This window comes from Elephantulus edwardii, unplaced genomic scaffold (genome assembly GCF_000299155.1).
Source record: "Elephantulus edwardii isolate Elephantulus edwardi_28Jun2011 unplaced genomic scaffold, EleEdw1.0 scaffold00034, whole genome shotgun sequence".
NCBI lineage: Eukaryota > Metazoa > Chordata > Mammalia > Macroscelidea > Macroscelididae > Elephantulus > Elephantulus edwardii.
The window spans coordinates 22,029,097-22,051,297 of NW_006399784.1; the positions used below are offsets into that span (position 1 = coordinate 22,029,097).

A 22,201-nucleotide genomic window follows, 5' to 3' on the forward strand; every position below is an offset into this window, starting at 1 on the left:
ATAGAAAGAGAATTGATACCTTTGAGCTGTGGTGCTACAGAAGAGTATTGAATGTACCATAGACTGCCAAGAAAACAAAGATTCATCCTAGAGAGGGATAAACCAGGCTACTCCTTGGAGGCAAGGATTCTGGGGCTTTGTCTGATATACTTTGGACATGTTGTAAGGAGAGATAGGTCCTTGGAGAGGGACATCATGCTTGGTAGGGTAGAGGGACAGCGCAGGAGGGAAAGACCCTCTATGAGGTGGATTGATTTAGTGACTGGGGTAATCGGGATGGGTGTGTCAGAGGCAGTGCGGGTGGCGCGGGATAGAGCAGGGTTTAGGGCTGTTGTACATAGGGTCGCTATGAGTCGCAAATGACTCGACGGCACATAACAATAGCAACAACAACAACAACATACACCAGAGATCTGTACAATTAGAAGACAGAAGAAGAACTGATGCCTTTGAATTGTGGTGCTTGACAGGAGTACTGAATACATGGACTGCTGAAAGAACAAACAGCTATATCTTGGAAAAGGTGCAGCTAGGGTGCTCCTTGGCGGCAAAAATTGTGAAGCTCTTTCTTTCATACTTTGGACATGTAGCCATGCAAGTCTTTTCCCTGAAAGAGAGTATCGTGCTTGTACAGTTGGATGGTCACAAAGGAGAGGAAGATTTCTAGTGAGAAGGACTGACAAAGTGACTTCAGCAATGAGTTTTAGTATGTCAGAGATGGTGAGAATGGTTCAGGATAGGGCTGTGTTCAGGTCAACTGTTTATAGGGTCATTGTGAGTTGTGCTTTACTTGATGGCACCTAGCAACAATAATGATCATATGCATCTACTGTCTTGCTTTGTAGAGTCTTATTGAGGAAGATCTGGGCTGTCATTAGCTATTCTGCCTTACTACTCAAAAGTTCTCCGGAGGGGGCAAATCTTAATGATAAAAATCTTTACATATTTCTACTGAGGAGTAGCTTGTAGATTTGAAACATTGGAGATGTGTGACCTATCGATTAGCGTTGCAACACACTTCTTAGGGAAGACCTGGCAAGAACATCGCAAGCAAAGAATAACTTGTGTTGAAGCCTAACAGCGGGAAACCTAGGATATGAGACTGTGGATTAATTACAAAATGAGGATGAACAGGATGTTTAAGAGATACATAGTGACAGACAGCATAGTATTTCTTACTTTTAAAGACAGCCGTTTTTAGAGAGAATGCATAAAAATATTGTGAAAATAGAACAGCTGAAATATGGACTGTGAAGTTAGGTTGACTCTGGTCACCTGTGTACCTTTGTGTCCTGGCTCACATTCCTGTGATGAGATGATGACACTATCAATCTATATGGGGATTATGACATTAAAATATCTCATAGTTTCTAAAGAATTTAGTGATATAGTCTATAGAGGGTTGCACTGCCAACTCACAGGTGGCTCCTCTCTGGGGATTTGAATCCACCAACTACTCAGCAGGAGAAAGATGAACATTCTCCTGTGCAGCCTCAGAAAACTGATTTACAAGGTCAAGTATGTATTAGTTTTGACTCAATGTCAGTGATGAGTGATTTAATAGTAGAAATTATTTTTTTTTAAAAAAGTTATTTTTAATTAGGATTGGGTGATTTGATATTTGTATTGCTTTTATTGTTGTAAAACTGAAGATAACACAACTTTTGGCAGTTCACCTTTTCCCCCCCTTGTTGTGTACTGTTGAGTTGAATCTGACTGGCCTAGGAGGAGATTGCCCCTCCTTTTCCAGCGGAGTATCTGGTGGATTCGAACTCTGTGCCTTTGGGATTGCAACACAGCTTCTTGTCACTAGGCCCCCAGAGTTCCCTTCAGCATGTTTCCTGTATACAGTGAATACAGTGACACCAATTAATATTAGTAAGTGTTTGAGCCATCCCCAGTACCATTGCTAGAATTTGCATTCCCATGCGCAGAATCTCAGTGTGTCTGAAACGATGATTGTTTCCCCTCTCTTTTCTGTCTCTGATAACACTTTTAAACTTTGATCACTATACATTTTTATCTTTTAAGTATTTCATATTAGTAACTTTTTATAGTATTTGCCCAGCTGTGATTGTCTTATTTTACTTAACATTAACGCTTTTAAGGTTGATCCATGTTGAAGCACCACATAACATTTAGAATTTGGCTGTTTCTGCCTCTTTGTTATTGTGAATAGTGCTGAAATGAACATTTATATACTGTACTTTATAATTAAGTAATTTTTCTACAGAGTTTCAAGCATCACACTGCACTGATTTCTATCTATTGAACATCTAATATAACTTACCAACTCAAAACTCAATTCAATGGTATCTAGTTGAGAGTGTGTAAAAATTGACATTCATTTGCCATGAAGGAGATGGGAACACCATATGTTCACATCTACACCAGACTTAACAAAGCCATCTGGGCCAAAGGAAGAAGGAATGTCCCAGAACCACATCCGTATACAGATGTCTAGAAGACTTAATGAAGATGAAGATTCCCCAAACAGGCTGTGTACACTGGTTACCCATGTACCTGTCACTACTTTCAAATATCTATAGACCGTCAATATGGATGAAAACTAATAGCTGATTATCAAATAAAGTTATAAAATGGTAAAAGACAGTTGACATTCAGTTGAGTTGGTAAACTGCAAGGGGGAAAACTGCCCATCTTTTGTGGAGTCTGGTGATTTCAGACTGCTAGAAGTGTGCAGCCTTTTGGTTAGCTGCTCTATTTCCACTAGACTTCATCTCCAGATTGCCCTAATACCTTACTGCCCTAAAAAAATGACATAGAGAACATTGCTTATTTCTTTGAAAAATAACCATTTTGTGTGCTTTCAAGTTTAAAAGGGTTGTTTAATTATTTATAAGTAACCATTTTTTGTTATTATTTTCTATTGATACTTTTCTAATTTGGATTTATTTTTTTATTTTTAACTGATACTTTAATGAAAGTTTATAGTCAACGTGAATTTCCATTCATTCATTGTTGCACATTTTTCTCCCTCCTCATAGTAAACCTTGAATTAAGACATGCTTAAGGTTCAGCAAAGTATTTAAGACTTTCTTTGGTTTTAACATGTCTCATCATTGTTATGAGATGGATAGATTTTCAGTAACTCAGGAAATGGGGGTAGGTGTGTCAGAGACAGTAAGATTGGCACAAGATAGAGCAGGGCATAGGGCTGTTGTATACAGGGTCGCTATGAGTCACAGGCGAATCGATGACACATAATAACAACATCATTGTTAGTGAGTGCTGGTAGCCTAATGGGTAGGGAGCTCTGCTACCAACTCAAAAGCAGATGGTTTAAGTCTGCCAGAAAGATGCTCAGCCTCCTCCTGTATATTTTACAGCTTTGGAAAACATCCTGGAGGATCAAGTATGAGTTAGTTTCAACTCAACAGAATAATCAACAACAGCATCATTAAGAATATATATTACATACGTGATAATTTATTACTGTCATAATAGATATGGTAGACATAAGTTTGTATTCACTATATCCTACCCCTAAAGAGAAATATCTATCAGATTTATGAAGACACTGGTGATAAAAAGCTGTTAAAATTAAAATTTTTTTAAAAGAGTTTTAGATTCTTGCTGGAGCTGATTTACTATGAACTCATAAGAAAGAACGCAATCATTAAGTCTGCCGGTATAGTAAAACATAGTTTTAATGAAAAAGAAAATTTAAAATTTTTGAGTAATGAGTAAATTGGTGATTGTTTTTATAGCCTCCACATGCTGGGAAATTGCTGTCTGTGCTAAAACATATGCCTCAGAAGTATGGCCCTGATGCCTTTTTCAACTTTCCTGGAAAGAGTGCTGCAGTAAGTAAATATTACTTAAGTCACTTGGCTGCCTTTTGCTTTTGAAAAAGTATTTCCCTGTAGATACCGTAGTCAGGCTCTGTGTTCGGTGGAAGCTTCTCTATGTTAGCTGACTTTATCCTTGCAAAAATTGTGCATCTTAACTTTCTGTTAATTGTGGTAATGATAAAAACTTATCAGACTAAGTTGATCTTGTTGTTGTTGTTGTTGTTGTTAAGTGCCATCGAGTTGCAGGCGACTCATAGCGACCCTATGAAGGAGAGTCATCGACGCTTGGGTGCCTTTCATCCTCTCACCAGGTTCATAGGGTTTCCAGAGGCAAGCTATTATGGAAGTGGATGCCACTCCTCCTTCCACTCTTGTTTAATCGGGGAGCTCCACCCCACTCTCAGTCCACATTGGGTAGCCAACCATTAACGCATTTGACACATCCTTGTCACAGTGTTCAGCCTCACAGCAACCACAAGTGACCGTGGGACGGCAACTTGTACACCAGGGCTATATGACCTAGAGGAATGTCTGAACAAAAACAATGAGTTGATCTTATATTTTTAAAAAACGGAAGACTCTCAACAATTGGCTGACCCAGACAGTGTAACAGTGGGTTCAAGTTGAAAATTTTCTTGAATAACTTTACTGTTGTTACATTGACCTTTGATTTGCCTGTCACATAAAAGAGTGTCCTTATGGAATTGCTAATTTTAAAAAAATGACTCATTATGATATATGATTAGTTACAGTTCTTTGAGATTATAAAATATCTACTAAAGAGCTTTAAACATTTTATAAATATGTATTTTCAACTTATTCAGTGACTCATACATTTGTTTTATTATATATAATTTGAGTTAAAGCTTACAAAACAGATGTTATTTGATGTTATTGAGTTAAAGCTTACAAAACAGGTATGTTGTTTTTTGATTGATACTGATTATAATAATTTGCATTTGATCATCACTCTTTTCCACTATTTCTCCATGGTTCTTGTTTTCATCCATCTTTTCTACTTTTTAAAAATATTTTTTATTGGTTTTCATATAATAATTCCTTTACATTATATATCATCCATATACATTATGCTTTATACAGTCTTTTATTTACATTTTGTTTCATACAATCATTCATATACATTCTTTTTTATTTTATTTTTTTAATTGGTTTGCTTTCAAAGTTTATATACATTGTGTTTCACATTATTCTTCATTCACATTGTGTTTCATGCAATCATTTTCATGCTTTTTTAATTATAATTATTAATTTCAGTGAACATTTACAGAGATTTCGGATCCCCAACCCCACCCCCCAGTACACTCTTTTCTTTGAAAAGTAAAAGAAAAATTCCTTCATTGGTATACAGTCCCCCCCATACCCCCTACCTCCACACCGAGTATACTCCACTCTGCAACCTTCATTCTGGACTCTTATGATAATCATAATGCCCTATAATATATTGCTTTTAAACTGTTCTCTCCCTCATCCGTTTCAGTGCAGTATACATAATTTTCCCAGTTTTTCTCATTCTTACCCCAACCATGATGTCAGTCCCATTCTACAGCAGTGGTACTATGCAGTGTTTGTCCTTTTGTGACTGAAATATTTCACTCAGCATAATGTCATCCAGGGTCACCCATTTTGAATAATATTGCATGAGTTCCTTATTTTTCAATGCAGCGTAGTATTCCATTGTGTGAATTTACCACAGCTTCTCTATCCATTCATTTCTTGATGGGCACTTAGGTTGTTTCCAACTCCTTGCTATTGTGAACAAAGCTGCAGTAAACATGGGTGTACATATATCTGCTTGGATGTCGGTTATGGTCTCTTTAGGGTATATTCCCAGTAGTGGAATTGCTGGGTCAAATGGTTTCTCTATTTGCAACTTTTTGAGAAAGTGCCACACCGCTTTCCACAGTGGTTGCACCATTCTACACTTCCACCAACAGTTAATAAGGGTTCCAGCCTCTCCACAACCTCGCCAGCATTTGTTGCTTGGCATTATGTTTTATAAAATCAATCACCATTGGACCTTGCCCGTCATTACTCGTGTCTTTTTGCCCAGATCCTTACCATTTGCTTCCCCCAATCCCTTTACCCACCAAACTGTGCAGTCCTGTGGTTTTGCCCTTACCTATTCTCAGCCCTCTGCTCCCCGACCTTGAGTTTCTGTACATGTTTTACTAGTTACCCTTCTGCTTTTACAATAATCGTCTTAAGCAGTATTTGTCCTTATGAGATTGTGTTAGTTCACGCAACATAATACTCTCCATCCTCTCCCATGTTATGTAGTATTTTTAAAAATCATTGCTCCTCCGTGCTACATTGAGTATTACATTGTGTGATTGTACCCTAGTTTCTCAATCTGTTCAGTTGTGATTGGACATTTGGTCTGTTTTCATGTTCTTGAAAATGGTGAATAATGCTGCTATGAACATTGGTATACAAATCTCCATTTTTGTCTCATTTCTAATTTCCTTGGGCTATATTCTTAGTAGTGGAAAAGCTGGGTCATAGGGAGTTTCTATGTTCAACTTTTTGAGGAAATGCTAAAATTGTCTTCCAGAGTGGTTGCACCATTTTACAGTCCCACCAACAATGTATGAGAGTCTCCACTTTCCCACATCCTCTCCAACATTTTTTACTTGCTGCCCTATTAAACTTTGTCCACTTGTATAGGGGTGAGATGGTGTCCATTGTGGTTTTATCTTTCTTACAGCCAGTGATTTTGAGCATTTCTTCATGTGTCTGTTGGCCATCTGAATGTCTTCCTCTGTGAAAAGTCTTTTCTACTTTCTTGATTTTATTTTTAGATAAATACTGTCCTTGCGATGTCATGTAGCTGAGCATTTTAAATGCTATATCTCCTTAGTGTTAAGCTTTACCTTCTATCTCCGTCTATTATTTGTGTGAAAGTTGTGCAGGAAAGTAGTTCTTGTCCAGGCCCAAAGGCTCTCTGAGGGCCAGTGTCTGAGGTTCCACAAGTTTCTGTCAGGCCTGCTTTTGTTATAATTTTAGTCTTGTTATATGTTTATCTCTTGTTCTGTCTGGACCTTCTCTTATGATTCCTTATAAGGGAGGGTGTTAGCAGTGGTTAGCTAGACACCAACCTGTTGTTTTAGTTTAAGAATTATGGTAGTTTAAGATTACAAGGTCCATAGGTGTTATGAACTAATTATTACTTCTTTTTTTTTTTTTAATATCTTTACTCTTCAGACATGAAATGGCCAATTGTTGTGCTTTCAAAACTTGTAAGCTTTTAAGCCCCCAGTCTCTGGTCACCAATATAGAATGTACAACATTGTCCTTGTGGGCTCTATTATACTAGTAGAATTGGTGTCCCTTGGGACTATGGCCCAAGGTCCTAAGAGCCCAGGACTCATTCCCTCAAGGTGTTTTGCTATGCAATATTGAGGGTTATGTAATATTGCCCCCTGTTGGCTGTTAGGTAAATATATGTATTTGTAGCTTATACAAACACTTATATGGAACTATCATTTGCCAGATTATATTATATATGATTTTAGGTGTAGTCATTTTCACTTGTCCATTTCTATTTGTCTTCTCTACATGCCTATTATCCACTTGCAAGTGAATGTCTGTTATTACTGGTAATAAATATGGAGTCATGTGTGTGGTAGCCTTTTGTTGTGTATAACTTTTGGGCAGGTCTCTGTCTTTTAATGACATGATGCTTATCTATTGTTTTATGTAGTCTTTATCTTCACTCACATTAACGTTGATTATCTAATCACTAGTTTTCACTCTCATTCTATTCTCCTCCCATTCCTGATGACTCTCTAAAATACTTTACTTTCTTTGTACACTTTTCCTTAGCTCTTTTAAATAGTTGTTGTTGTTGTGTACCGTCCCATAGCTGACTCTTCAGCATGTTTTCCGAGAGAGTAAATTCCACAGGTGGAGTTTGCCCATTCTTTCCATGGAATAGTTGGTGGATTTGAACTACATGCCTTTGAAATTGCAGTGTATTTTCTTACTACTAGGCCATCCTAAAGTAGTAAACTGTATTTTGTATCTAATTTATTTCTCAGTATAATGCTCTCCAGATTCATCCATGTTACCTATTTTTTCCCTTTTATTTACATAGAAATGTATTGTAAATGAAAGTAAAAATATTCATAGACAAATACACAAGACTTTCCCATTTCTACTGCCGCAAAGATATGCCAAGTCTGTCTTCTTTTGGGTTTTTCAATTTTTTTTCCTTTTGGTTTTCTTAATGAAACATTTTTAAAAAAATAAGAACCTAGTAATGCTTTTACATAAAGTAAGGTTGATATTTTGCATGTTTTATATGTTTACTATATATTAGAGGATAAATGATGTATTAATATAAAAGCATAGTGACACTAAAGCTTGTATACTATGTTTAAAAAAAAACCTTTATACTGAAAAGTAGTGGTGTCTCTCTGGAGACTAAGATCTTGCCAAGCATGGCCTACGAAAGACTTCTAGTTTTTCATTGAAGTGTTCCAGCAGAGTTTCAAGAAGAACTAATTTTTTTGGTCTTTTCGAGACCTCGCATAGTCCCTGTTGCCTGGGGTCTTCAGTGTGTGCTTGAGGAAGGCAACAGGATGACAGAAGTCACCGACAAACTAGATTGAACTTCTTCCCATTCTGGCCCTTTTGGTCCTCTTTCAGATAAATGAGCAAATTGTCATCCTACCCACTGGAAGGCAGTTCTTCTAAAGAGAGCCCTCCCCAGGACTTTAGATAGGCCTTCTTCTAGTGTCCTTACTTTTTGCAATAAATATTCCCCCTTGTCTAAAAAGAAAGAAAAAAAAAACACCAAAAACCCCCACCTTTATTTACATACATTGAGTTAACATGCAGTAAACTGTTTTAAACCATACCATTTAATAGTGTTTAATATTTTTACAAAGTTGTATATCTGTCACCACTATCTTAATTTTAGGAAATTTTCATCATTCCCAAAAGAAATGCTGTACTCATTAGCAGTTATACCCCAGCCCCAGAAAATCCATCTGTAGAGTACCATTAATCTACTTTCTGTTTATATAAATTTGTCTATTCTGGACATTTCATATAATTAGAATTATAAATTGACATTTTTTGACTTGTATGTTTCATTTAGCATAATGTTTTTTGAGTTTATTTGTTGCAACATATATCCATACTTGAATTCTTTTTATGAATAATATAACATATTATTTATCCATTCATGGGTTGATGAACATTTGGACTGATGCCATATCTTTTGACTGTTAGGAATAATGTTCCTATGAATAGCTGTGTATAAGTTTTTGTATGGACTTTTTTCTTAGGTCTCACCTAGAAGTGGAATTGCTGGACCATATGTCTATATTTTTTCTTTTTTTAAATATTGATTTGCTCACAATTTTGTAAACACTGTATTTTACACCATTCATCCATATTGTGTTTCATACAGTAATTCACATGCATTATGCTTTATAAAATCAGTCTCCATTGGACCTTGCCCATCATTACCCTTTTTACCCAGAGCCTTCCCATTTCCTTCATCCCCTCCCTCCTCCACCCACCAAATTGTGCAACCCTCTGGTTTCGTGCCTTCCCATTCTCATCTCTCTGATCCCACTCCTTCCCTCCGTGGGTCCCCATATATGTTATCCTTCTATTTTTATAATAATGTATTATGTAGTATTTGTCCTTATGAGACTGAATTAGTACACTCAGCATAATGCTCTCCAGTTTCTCCCCAGTTATGTAGTATTTTTCAAAATCATTGCTGGTCTATTGTTGTTATTTAATGTTTTCAGGAATTGAAAGTTTATTTATGAAGTGACTGTAGGTGGGTGATTTTAATCTGTGGCCCTCAGGCCTGGTTTTAATTGCTTTTGGTCAAACATTATTCAAAGTGATATAGCACTGGTCTGTCCATTTGCTGTACAGAGGTAACTTGTGGTTGCTGTGATGCTAAACACTGACACTGATGTGTCAAATGTGACAAAGGTTATCCACGGAGGAGAGTGTTTGGTGGAGCTCCCTGAATAAACAAGCTTGGAAGCAGGAGTGACATCTACTTCCAAAATAGTTTGCCTCCGGAAACTATGAACGTGGAGAATCGATGAAAGTTATACAGGTGTTCAGGTCTTTTGTTCATGGTGTTGCTATGAGTTGTTAAGGACTCTATGGCACTTCACAACAACAACATATATATTTATTATTGAATTTTAAAAATTGGTTTGCATACAATAATTTGTTTACATTGAGTTTCATTCATGTACATTTTTTTTTGCCCCCTCCCTCTACTCACCAAATTGTGTCTCTGTGATATACCCCCTTTCCCACCCTTGGTCTTTCTGCTCTCTCCCCTTCTGCGTTTAGATATCCATACACATCTCACCAGGTATTCTTCTGTTTTTACAATAACGATCTTATGCAATATTTGTTTTTATCGCCTTGGTTAATTCACTCAGTGCAATGTTCTCTAGCCTCTCTCATGTTATATATTATTTTCAAATCAGTCCTCTGTAGTGTGCTGCATAGTAGTCCATCATGTGAATGTACTCCATTTTCTCAGTCTTGTCATTTGTTGATGGGCATTTGGGCTAGTTCTTGATATTGTAAATAATGCTGCTATAAACATCAGTGCACCAGTCTCCATTTGTGTCTCAGTTTAACTTGAGGCATAGTCCTTACAGTGGAATAGCTGGGTCATATGGGATCTGTATGTTCAGCTTTTTGAGAAAATGCCAAGCTACCTTCCAAAGTGATTGTACCAGTTTACAATCCCACCAACAGTGTATGAGAGGTCCAGTCTCTCCACATCCTTTCCATCATTTATTGCTTCTTGTTCAGTTAAACTTTCCCACTACAATTAAAGTAAGATGATAACTCATTGTAGTTTTGATTTGCATCTCTCTTATTGTCAGTGATTTTGAACTTTGCTTCATGTGTCTATTGGATGTCTTAATGTCTTCTTCTGTGAAAGTTTTTCTATATCTTTTGCCCATTTTGTAATAGAGCTGTCTTTTTTTCTAGTGGAGACTATGTGTTATTCTGTAAATTTTTGTTAACAGACCCTTGTCTGAGAAAATATTGATAAATACTTTTTCCTAGTTTGTAGGTTTTCTTTTCACTCTATTGGGAAAAAAAGTTTTTGTTGCACACAAGGACTTAATTTTTAGAAGATCTCATTCATCTGTGTTTTATCTTTTCTTGTTTGTGCATTTCTGGCTGTATTTGCCAACCTTTTTATGTCATAAGTGGTGGTTGTTGTATACTATCGAGTCAGAACTGACCCATATATGACCCTCTAGTGGATTTCAGAGGCACTAGTAGGAGATTGCCCATTTTTCTCCTATGGAGCAGCTGGTGTTTTCAAATTGCTTACCTTTGGGATTTCAGTGCAGCTTCTTGCCTTTAGGCCACCAGTACTCATTCCATCGGTTCGGCCTTTAAAGTTTTGTCTCATTTTGTATCTTACAATAGTTATGGTTTTGAGCTTTACCTCGAGGTCTCTGATCTACTTTGACCTGATTTTCATGTATGGTATGAGATGTGGATCCTGCCTCAGCTTTCTGCAGGTGGAAGTTCAGTGTCTCTAGTCCCATTAGTTGAAGAGGTTGTCATTTCCCCATTTGATGGGTTTTTTTTTTTGTTTTTTAACTTAATCCACTTTATTTGTTATACAAAATCTACTATGTGGTGGCAGCTGGAGCCTGGGTCCTCTGCACAGAGACTCTGGTGTGAGTCTTTACAAGCTGGTCAGTGAATTCCTGGTAGGGAGACTTGGTGAACACAGTCTCTTTCCAGAGATCTGGGGGCAAGTAGCTGTAGGTCTTGGAGATGGCATCAAAGGTGGCCTTGGTGAAGTTGCCCAGAGTAGCTGTGCAGGCCCTGGCTGAGGTGTAGCAGTCATCAATTCCAGTCACCACCAGCAGCTTCTTGGGCACAGGTAAAATTCCAGTGCCTCAGGTTGCAGGAATCAGATGCACCAACACTGAGTCACAGCGCCCAGTCACCTTGCAGGGAATGGTGTGTCTTGCCAATCTTGTTCCACCAGTAACCATGCCACACAGGGACAATAGAGAGCTTGGCTAGGATAATGGACCTACGGATGGCAGTAGCCACCTATTTGGAACACTTGACACCCAAGTCAACATGGCCATTAAAATTGCCAATGGCGACAAAGGTCTTGAATCTGGTCCGCTGGCTGGCACGTGTGTGCTTTCGCATAGGCATGATTTTCAAGACCTTGTCCTTCAGGGACATCCCCAGGAAAAAGTCAATGATCTCAGACTCCTTGATGATCATTGAGAAGAGATAAACCTCCTCCAAGGATTTGATCTTCATATCTTTGACCAGATGGCCCAGGTTGGTGACAGGGAGCTTTGCATCCTCGAGCTCTGCCGCCCCTCCCACCACCCAGTCCACAGCCCAACCCTGCAGACTGCTACCAAAGCCTCCGTGGTAACTGCCTAGGGCTCCCATCCTAGGGCCCCTGGAATACTTGCCTGTTGTCTTTTCTATAGTTTTGCAAAATGAATGCGGTATCTTTATTATGAGGCATTGTACAGGTTGATTGCTTTTGATAAAATTGTAGTTTTTACTGTGCTGAGTTCCATGAACAAGGAACAAAATGACTATATATTTAGATCTCATCCTTAGTGTGTGAGGGATTTTTTTTTCATATCATTTTACTTGTTTGCTATCTGTTGTTTTGATTATAGCTGTCTTAGTGGTTTGGAAGTGGATACCACTTATAAATATTTTCATATGCATTTCAAAACTCACAAGTAAGTTTTAAAATTGAAAGTACAAATACTCCCTTATTTGTTGTCAAAATTATTTTGAGTATTATAGATCTATTTTATTTATTTGAGGTTATTTTTTTAAAAATGGAATATATAGTAAACTGTTTATTTTTACTCATTTTTTAAATTTTTTAATTTTTATTCATTTTATCACATTATTGTTAATTAGCTTTACAAAAAACTTTACTAATTTCAGCAATAGATTTGCAATTTGGTTTCATGGTTTCTCTCTTTACTTTGGCATCTCTCTGGGTCTGTTTATTCCATGAAATGAAAGAAGATAGTCTGTTCAGCAGGTCATGTTTCTTTCATTTAATTAACATAATTTTTTTTTTTGTATTTGGAGAAATTTAGGAGTTGTTGAAAGTCTTTCCGATGTTTTGATTTTGAATATAAGAATATGTTATAATATACATACTTATATGCATATGCATGTTTATAGTTGTAAAGTCTCATTTTCATTATTTCAATAAAGCATTTATTGTGAGTTAGTAAATGAAAATATTTCTCCTTTAGGCTATTGCATTACCTCCTATAGCCAAATGGCCCTACCAGAATGGTTTTACATTTCATACCTGGCTTCGAATGGATCCTGTAAATAATATTAATGTGGATAAAGATAAGCCTTATTTATACTGGTATGTATTTCTGTAGCTACTCAGTCTCTTTAATTTAATTTTAAAATGAGTAAAATATTTAGTATAATGAAAACTTACTTTTCACAGTTTCAGAACCAGCAAAGGTCTTGGTTATTCTGCTCATTTTGTTGGAGGCTGTTTGATTATAACTTCAATAAAATCAAAAGGAAAAGGCTTTCAACATTGTGTGAAATTTGATTTCAAGCCCCAAAAGGTATGCTGTCTTACTTAGTCATAGTTATGTTCACACATCACGCTAGTTTTCAGAATAACTGTTTCATACTTAGTTGCATATAATATGGTAAATAACAGTTAACATTGTTTCAGAAAACAAACTGTAAACTACTGGGCAGTTGTTAACCTCTTCAGTTTTCTTTAGACTGCTCAGTTATTTACAGAGTTTAAGGAATATAAATGGGAAAATATCTTTAGTAGTTTAGACATTAATAATTTAAATTTAATTTTTTTTCTTTTTTACCATAGTATTTTGGGATTGATAAGTGAATCATTAGCAAGACATATATTGTATACACACACACACACACACACACACACACACACACAGATGATTGTTGTTAAGTGCTGTCGAGTTGAGTACGACTCACAGCGACCCCATGTACAGAAGCTTGTACCCTGTTCTATCCTATACCATTCTCACACTTCCCAACACACAAAAGCCCATTTCAGCAGTCACTGTATTAGTCCACCTGGTGAGGGTCTTCCTTCTCCTTCAACAACCCTCTCCCCTTCCCAGCATCATGTCCTTCTCCAAGGAATATCCCCTCCTAGCAACATGCCTAAACGACAGGTAAAGAAATATAGCACAATATTAAAAGCTGTAAAATCTACTTGGTGAAAAAGGTTTTTACTAGACTTTCAACATTTTTTTTAAATTTTTTGTTAATTTTAATGAACATTTACAGAGATTTTGGATTTCCATTCATTCATTGTTGCACTATTTTCTCTACCCCCCATTTTGTTTTCTCTTTTTTTCTTCTACTTTTAACTTTTTTATATATTTGAAAATTTTCATAATGAGAAGTTAAAAACCAACTTGTAGTGGTTCAGTTCACAGTACATACAAACTTCCTGAATAAAAGTAATTTTCTTAAGTTGAATATTGAGTTTAATAAAGTGCATCTGTCTTAAAATTTAGTTACATTTGTCATTGAATTTTTACTTGTAATTACAAATATAGTTCACCATATAGTTTACTATATATGGAAAGGTTACTATATTAAATAAACTGGTTTTACTCTTTCAGTGGTATATGGTAACTATAGTGCACATTTATAACCGATGGAAAAACAGTGAACTTCGATGTTATGTGAATGGCGAACTAGCTTCCTATGGAGAGATAACATGGTTTGTTAACACCAGTGATGTAAGTAGTTTGAAAAGTTATCTTAAAATATTTTACTAACACAAACTTTTCAAATAAAATTTTAGAATTTGTATATAAACTTTGTTGTTATTGTTAGGTGCTGTTGAGTCTGTTCCAGCTTGTAGCCCCCCTGTGTACCATAGACGTTAAATATCACTCAATGTAGTCCTTTACCATCCTCATGATAGATGTTATATTTGAGCCCATTATTGTAACCACCATGTTAATGCCACCAAGTAGCTTTTTATAATTATAACATGGTTATGCTTAATTAATAAAATAAAATAATGCTTTCAGCATGAAAGGATATGATTCAAGGGGATCTTTGTTTCCTCTTTGTTGTACATATAAATTGCTAAAAATTTGCCCTTTGTAACCTGGGCAGTATTAAGAGGGTTTTGTTGTTCTTTAAATTTTGAATGAGACATAAACCTGCTGTTCTTGATTTGTACATTTGTTTTTAGAGATTATATCTGTTCTCATGACTTTATTTACTATCTTTATCTTGATGTCCTCAAAACTATGTTTTTCTAGCTTTGACTACTCATACAGTTTATGAAGTCTTGTTGGTTACTATTCCTTAGATTTTTTAAAAATTCCATCCATATTAACTCATCCAAAAGAGTGATTCAGAATGTCCAAACAGACATTATTTTATTTTTTTACCTAAAACCTACTCTTCTATCTGATTCTTTTTGTTCAAGTTAGGAACTTTTAAATTCTATTATCCATTTGATAGACAATCATCAAGTTTTATTTATTGTACTTTGGAAACATTGTGTTCTCTTTTTGTTTCTTAATCTTCACTCCAAATGGTAACAATTGAAATGTTAAACTGATTTTTGAAATTTATTTGAATTTTAGTGTAGAATGGACAAAACCTTTATTTTATGTAGATTTTTATTATTTCTGGTGGAGAAAATGTCATTTTCTCTAACAATTTATTTTCTTTCACAGACATTTGACAAGTGCTTCCTGGGTTCGTCAGAAACAGCAGATGCCAATAGAGTGTTCTGTGGTCAGATGACTGCAGTTTACCTTTTTAGTGAAGCTCTAAATGCAGCTCAAATATTTGCAATTTATCAGTTGGGCCTGGGATACAAGGTACTTTACTTACGTTCACAGCTTAACCTAAGTTGTTATGTGTTGAGTTGGAACTAATCACTAGCTGATCCTCCAGTATGTTTTCAGAGGCAGTAAGTCATAGGAGAAGAGACTGCTCATCCTTGTCTTGTGTACCACCTTGTGGGTTCAGGCCACATGCCTTTGGGTTGACATTGCCACTCTTCCACTCTTAGGTCAGGCTTGGGGTCAGTTACCTTTAATTATCCAGCTGTATCCCAGGATAACCAGATTCTGGGTTGAGAAGTCACAGGAATGTTAAAAGGGATTTTAAATTACATTTTTGAATGAAACAGTTTTACTTGACCAAGCAGGACACAAGTTTAATCTCATTTCATGGTACTTTTTTTTTGTTTGTTTAAATACTGTCATAGGTTTGCATAGCTAAATTATTGGCATGGGCCATGATAAAATAACAAACATTATGAGTCCCCCAATGGTCCCATGTATTGGTCTCTTCAACAGTATTTGGACAGAACAGACCCGGTGATACCCCCTTCCAGCCTTCCGACTACCCTCCATTTTTCATCTCCAGGCGTAACCTTGGGACCATCTTAGCCATCTCCTATTTTTGGGACCAGCTAACACTGTTTTTTTTTGTTAGCCCCAAAACCTCAACCAACTATGAGCTCTCAGATCCATCAAAATTATTTTGCCAAAGTGGAGGCTGGTGTCAACTGTCTGGCCAACCTGTACATGCAGACCTTTTACACCTACCGCTCTCGGGTTTTTATTTTGACCTTGATGATGTGGCCTTGGAAGGTGTGGGACACTTCTTCCGCGAGTTGGTGAAGGAGAAGTGCAAGGGTGCTGAGCATCTCTGGAAGCTGCAAAACCAGCGCCAGAGCTGTGTCCTCTTCCAGGATATCCAGAAGCCATCCCAGGATGAGTGGGGTAAAACTCTGGACACCGTGGAAGCAGCGCTGGCCTTGGAGAAGAACCTAAGCCAGACCCTTTTAGATCTGCACACCATGGCTTCTGCCCACACTCACCCACATCTCTGTGGCTTTCTGGAGAACCACTTCCTGGATAAGGAAGTGAAACTGCTGAAGAAGATGGGTGACTGTCTCACCAACATTAGAAAACTGGGCAGCCCCCAGGCTGGGCTGGGCGAGTATCTCTTTAAGCATCTCACTCTCAAGCACGACTATGGGCCTGCAGGCACTTGCAGGGGGGACCTCTGCATCCCCCTGCCATCAGCAGCAAGCTTCTCTTTCCCCCTGATGTAGAATCTTATCCACCCAGAAGCCCCTTGCCCAAGCCTTGGACCAAATGAAACAGTAAAGGTTTTTGCAACAGTTAAAAAACAAAAACAAAAACAAAAACAAAAACCCTCAAATATTATGAGAAAAATCAATGTGGAACAGGAAATGAGGGTAACAGTTTAAAATATGTTTTAGCATTTATATCAGATTTGCTATTAATACATACATTTGCTTATTTAAGAATGAAGTAAGAGTATTCTTTTTCTTTTATTGTGTGCATTAGTGTTTTTAAATGAGTTTGAAGTAGTTAAAATATAACTACTTTTGGACTGTCTTAGCATAGAGTTGTATGAGGGAGCTTTGCCGTTGGGGTGCGTAGGGAGTTGCACTACTAACCCAAAAGTGATGCCTCTCTGGTGGTTTGAGTCTGTAAGTGGCTCCGTGGAAGAATAGTGAACAGTGTATTTCTCTGCAGTTTATAACATTCTGTCTAGAGAGCAAAAATCTGGACATGGCAGTACAGAACTGTGGATGTCTCTCTGAATGGACTAGTGAGAATAAGTTTACAACAGCCTCTCGCTGCCCCAGAGCAGAAAACAGATAAAGAGCCCATAATCAAGTCCCACTTTGCTTCAAGAGCGACAACAATAGCAAGAGGTTCATTTATTCATTCTTGTCTGACAGTTGTGATGTTGACAATGGCATTTATTTGGGAAGTAGGTTGAAGAGTATATGAGGCAAAGAATATCACCCAAAATAAGTCCAAGTTTTAGCTCAAGTTCCAAGGTACAATTCTGCAATTAGTCCAGGCTCTAGTTTTAATTCAGCAGTTGAATCCAAATTCTCTAGTAATGTTTGCCTATGAACCCTATATGTGATCGTCTTCTTCAAATATCTGGCAAGAACAGCAAAGCCCTTTAACTGTGGCCTTTATGTCAGGGCTCCTTTGCTTACATTTTGCCACAGTTTCTCCATAGCAATGCCACAGTCTTCTATCACAGGGTCTCACTTTCACCAGGGTCTTACTCCAGTCTTCCTCAAGGCTTGCCTCTACAAGTCTTGCTTGCCTCAAGTCTTACTGGTACAAGTCTTGGCATCCAATGTGGAAGCACTTTGTCTTATCCTACTCCCACAGCTGTTGGTGATTTGTGATTTGTTAGACTATGTGATTGCAGTTAAGGTAGCTGGAGATCAATTGAGGCTAACTGTAATGGCTATAAAAAATCAACTTTTAGGCTAACACTGCACATCCTTAACACTGCTAGAGGGTCTACTCTGAGTTTGTTCAACTTGGTGATGATGAGTTTGAGTTTGACAGTTTAGTGAAAGAAGAAAAAATAAACACACCGCATCCAAATCACCACAAAAACAGAATGCCATAAATAGAGAAAAAGTTTGGACCCTTAGGATAAAAGCTTTTGATAGTCTGGGTTTTAAAGTCTTTTCTGTTCTTGTTAAGGGAGTTCTGATGGCCTGCTGAGTAAGGAGCAGCACTACTAACCCAAAAGTGGCTGGTTTGAATCTATTAGCTGCTGCTCTATAAGAGAAAGATGGGTAGTCCCCGGCTGTGGGTTTGATTGCTTCTGAAAACCTGTTAGAGGGTATGGAAAACCTGCAAGTTAGTAGTAGATTCTGATTTTACAGGTATGAGTTCTTGTTAAAACAGTAGACATTTTTTTGGTTGATCTACACAGTGTTTTATGGAGCTCTCATGGCCTAGTGGTAAGAAGCTGCACTGAAATCCCAAAGGCATGTTGTTTGAACCCACCACTGCTCTTCAGGAGGATGCGCAGTCTCCTCCTATGCAATTAAACTGCCTCTGAAAACTCACTGGAGGGTTAATTATGCTGTGGGTTGGTCTGACTTTATGTCACACAACAATAACATAATAGTTACATGCTATAAATTCACATTTTAATTGAGGTTTGACAGAAGTTTAACTTCTATAATAATCAGGAATATATCCATAGAAGATACTTCTTAAACCTAGATTGATATAGAGTTTCTTACAATAAGAGTTAACAAATATTTAGATTTCTTATAACATTGTGTTACCAAAGTGTTTTGTAGTTAGTATTACAATATCATAAGAAATTTATACATCAGTTAATTTTTTTTGAAAAATTGTGATTGATATCTTACTTGAAACTCAGTTTTAATACAGTGACTTATTGTTTCTCTGTATGTTTAAAAAAAAAATTAAAATCCCTGACATTTTATTTCTTTCTTTGAAATAATACTGTGAGTCAGAGTATTTTAGTAGTAAATGAGTAGCAATAACTGCTGAGTTTAGTGTTTAACATATCCTGAGCCTATAGATAATTGCCTTTATTATAAGAATAGCGTTCCTTGTCCTTACTTTTTGATGATGAAGTAAGTGATAAAATGCAGTAAAAATGATGTAAGATGAGAACATGACAATAATGGAGTAATTCTTTGCTTTATTTATTATTGTTAAAATCCATGGCTTGCTGAATTCCTTAATTAAGCTGCCATAGACAGGAGTGGCATCCACTTCCTAAACAACATGCCTCTAGAAATTCTGTGAACTTTGAGAAATGATGATAGTTATAGAAAGTCTTCAGGTCTTTTGTTCATAGGGTCACTATGAGTAGTGTGCACAATTTGATGGCAATCAAGAACAACCACAGACGAGCATGATTTAGTTCACTTTTGCTTAGTGACTCATAGCAGCCCTGTAGAATTGCCCACAGGATTTTTCAAAACCAAAAATCTTTGAGAAAGCAAACCATCTTATCTTTTTCCTGTGTAATGGCTAGTGGATTTGAAACACTGACTTTAAGAATTAGCAGCCCAATTCTTGTCTCTGCACCATTTTTTATTTTAATTTTTTGGGGTGGGGGGTTCTTTTACACTAGCACAGATGGTTATCAGGAATCCTGGACTGTCTTTTAAAACATTGTAACTGATTAGCTCCTTTAAAGGTTAAAAAATAGATTTCAAAAGAAAATGAAGTCGTGACTATTTATTTTGTGTAATTATTTCATGAGTTATTCGAAGACTTTTATCTTAATATACTCTTAGAATGTCTATTTTTCATTGTTCAAGAAATTTCTATTCACACATAAATTAGAAGTGATGATATGTTAGAATTAATTGTAGAAAATAAGTATTAAAACTTTTAAGTTTTGTAACTTTTCATAGCTTATTTAATTAACCTGTAGTAATTTTAAATTCTTGAAACACAGAATTTTAGTTGTAAAAGAGAACATTCACACCATTTTATACTGACAATTAAAAAGAAAACAATATACCTAGGTTAGGATTAAAATAATCCTTCTGATAGTTTATTTTTGATTTTTTAGTTTGAGTTAGGTTTTCTGCTGAGTAGCAACAACAATTTTAGTATTTGTCTATTTTAAACTTGGGAAAAATCAAGGCATAGTCATAAATTCCACATAGAATACAAATGAAAGTGTTTACTTAGGTATTTCTGAAACAAATATGTCTTTAAGTGTTGACTTAAGGTAATAAATTTTTTCTTGTACTGGTTAGGCTTTACCACAAATGAACTTTTTTTTCTTCTTTTTTTATTTTATTAAATTTTATTAGTTTTAATGAACATTTACAGGGATTTTTGGGTTTTCATTCCTTCATTGCTGCACCATTCTCTCTACCCTCCTCCCCAGTTTGTTCTTCTTCCCCGCCATCCGAATGTCTGTTTTAATTGTCCAATTGCCACAGTGCTTGTCAAAGTCAGTTCTGATTAATCTCCTTTGTCGGTGTGTCCTTTGCCATTCCCTATCACTCCTCCCAGAGAGAGACTTCACCCTGATTCATAAGGAAAAGGGGATGGCGTATTCTCTTAGCTACTTCCTGCTGAAAAGGGACGCTGTGGGTTTCAGGGTGAAGATCTTCTCTCACTACTCTAAAGGGCCCCTTTGGCAGTAGGAAACACATAGTCTATTATGGAGATTGATTTTGGAATTTAGATGCACTGTTATTAATTGTGCTTAGCTGTACATGTTCATATCCCTGAAGATGTATCATGGGGGGGTTGCAACCTAGAAGACACAAATTTAACTAACAAGTTATAAGTACATGAGTCAAAAATTATGGAAAAGTAAAAGAAAAGATTCTTTCATTGTTTTCCAAACCCTCCCCCAGGTCCCCTCCACCGTGTAGCCCTCGCTCTAGACTCCTGTGATGACAGAAATACCTAGTCACATATCTCTTTTACGCAGTTTTCTCCCTCCTCTGTTTCAGTGCAGTATACATTATTGAACACATCTTATTCAATCTCTCCCCAACCCTGGGGTTAGTCCCATTCTACAACAGTGGCATCATGTAATATTTGTCCTTTTGTGACTGGGATATTTCACTCAGCATAATGTTCTCCAGAGTCAACCACAAATGAACTTTTTTGAATGCTGATTATCATTTGCTCTTTTTAGACTTCTTTTGTTTGCCACTGGAAGGTTAGCTATATAATCTTCACTATTATATGCTTCTTAATTTAAAAACAAAATAAAAGTTACATTTTTCAGTAACCTAGAAGGTGTTTCTCCTCTAAAGAGACTTATTTTAAATACATGCAGTTGACTGTGTTTTCATTCTAATTAACTTTCATTAAACATTATTTCAGGGAATATTACATTTATTTTTATATTTGTATATGATACCAAGTTCTGAGTGGTAAACGAACTCTTCCTCATAAATACTACAATTAATAGGCAGTTGAAGATGTTCCCTTTAGCTGCTTTAAATGGTTATTTTTTTAATGCCTGTTTATGGTCTTTTAGAAATTTTATTTGAAAGACAAAATATGCTGTACAGAATAAAGCGTTTTCTATTTTATCAAGGTTTTTATGTCAAAATGACCTTGTTTCCATTAAAGCTTTAAAATGAATTGGAGCCAATATAGAAGTTATTAAACAACTTGAACTCCTCTTGCAGGAAAAATCATAAATAATATTTCTTCTTATTTTTATATGTTGATTACCATTTAGATTCCATTTTGATAGCATACTGCCTTAACTGTTCTCTTTTCTCTTGGTTTTTAGGGTACATTTAAATTCAAAGCAGAAAGTGACCTCTTCCTTGCTGACCACCACAAACTTTTATTGTATGATGGCAAACTTTCCAGTGCTATTGCTTTTACCTACAATCCACGGGCTACCGATGCTCAGCTATGCCTTGAATCATCCCCTAAGGATAACCCTTCAATATTTGTTCATTCACCACATGCCCTCATGCTCCAGGTACTAACTATGATCTTTTGTTTTTTTTT

At 36.5% G+C, this 22,201-nt stretch overlaps 1 protein-coding gene across 1 annotated transcript in view; it reads left to right on the forward strand.

Moving 5' to 3' along the window:
- LRBA (LPS-responsive vesicle trafficking, beach and anchor containing) overlaps positions 1-22,201 on the forward strand; it is an 874,405-nt gene that overhangs the window by 117,609 nt on the left and 734,595 nt on the right. The window contains exons 4-9 of the mRNA XM_006884505.1: positions 3,732-3,827; positions 13,118-13,239; positions 13,327-13,453; positions 14,504-14,623; positions 15,581-15,727; positions 21,975-22,172. Coding sequence (XP_006884567.1) covers positions 3,732-3,827; positions 13,118-13,239; positions 13,327-13,453; positions 14,504-14,623; positions 15,581-15,727; positions 21,975-22,172 — 810 coding nt within the window. The remainder of the gene's footprint in view (positions 1-3,731; positions 3,828-13,117; positions 13,240-13,326; positions 13,454-14,503; positions 14,624-15,580; positions 15,728-21,974; positions 22,173-22,201) is intronic.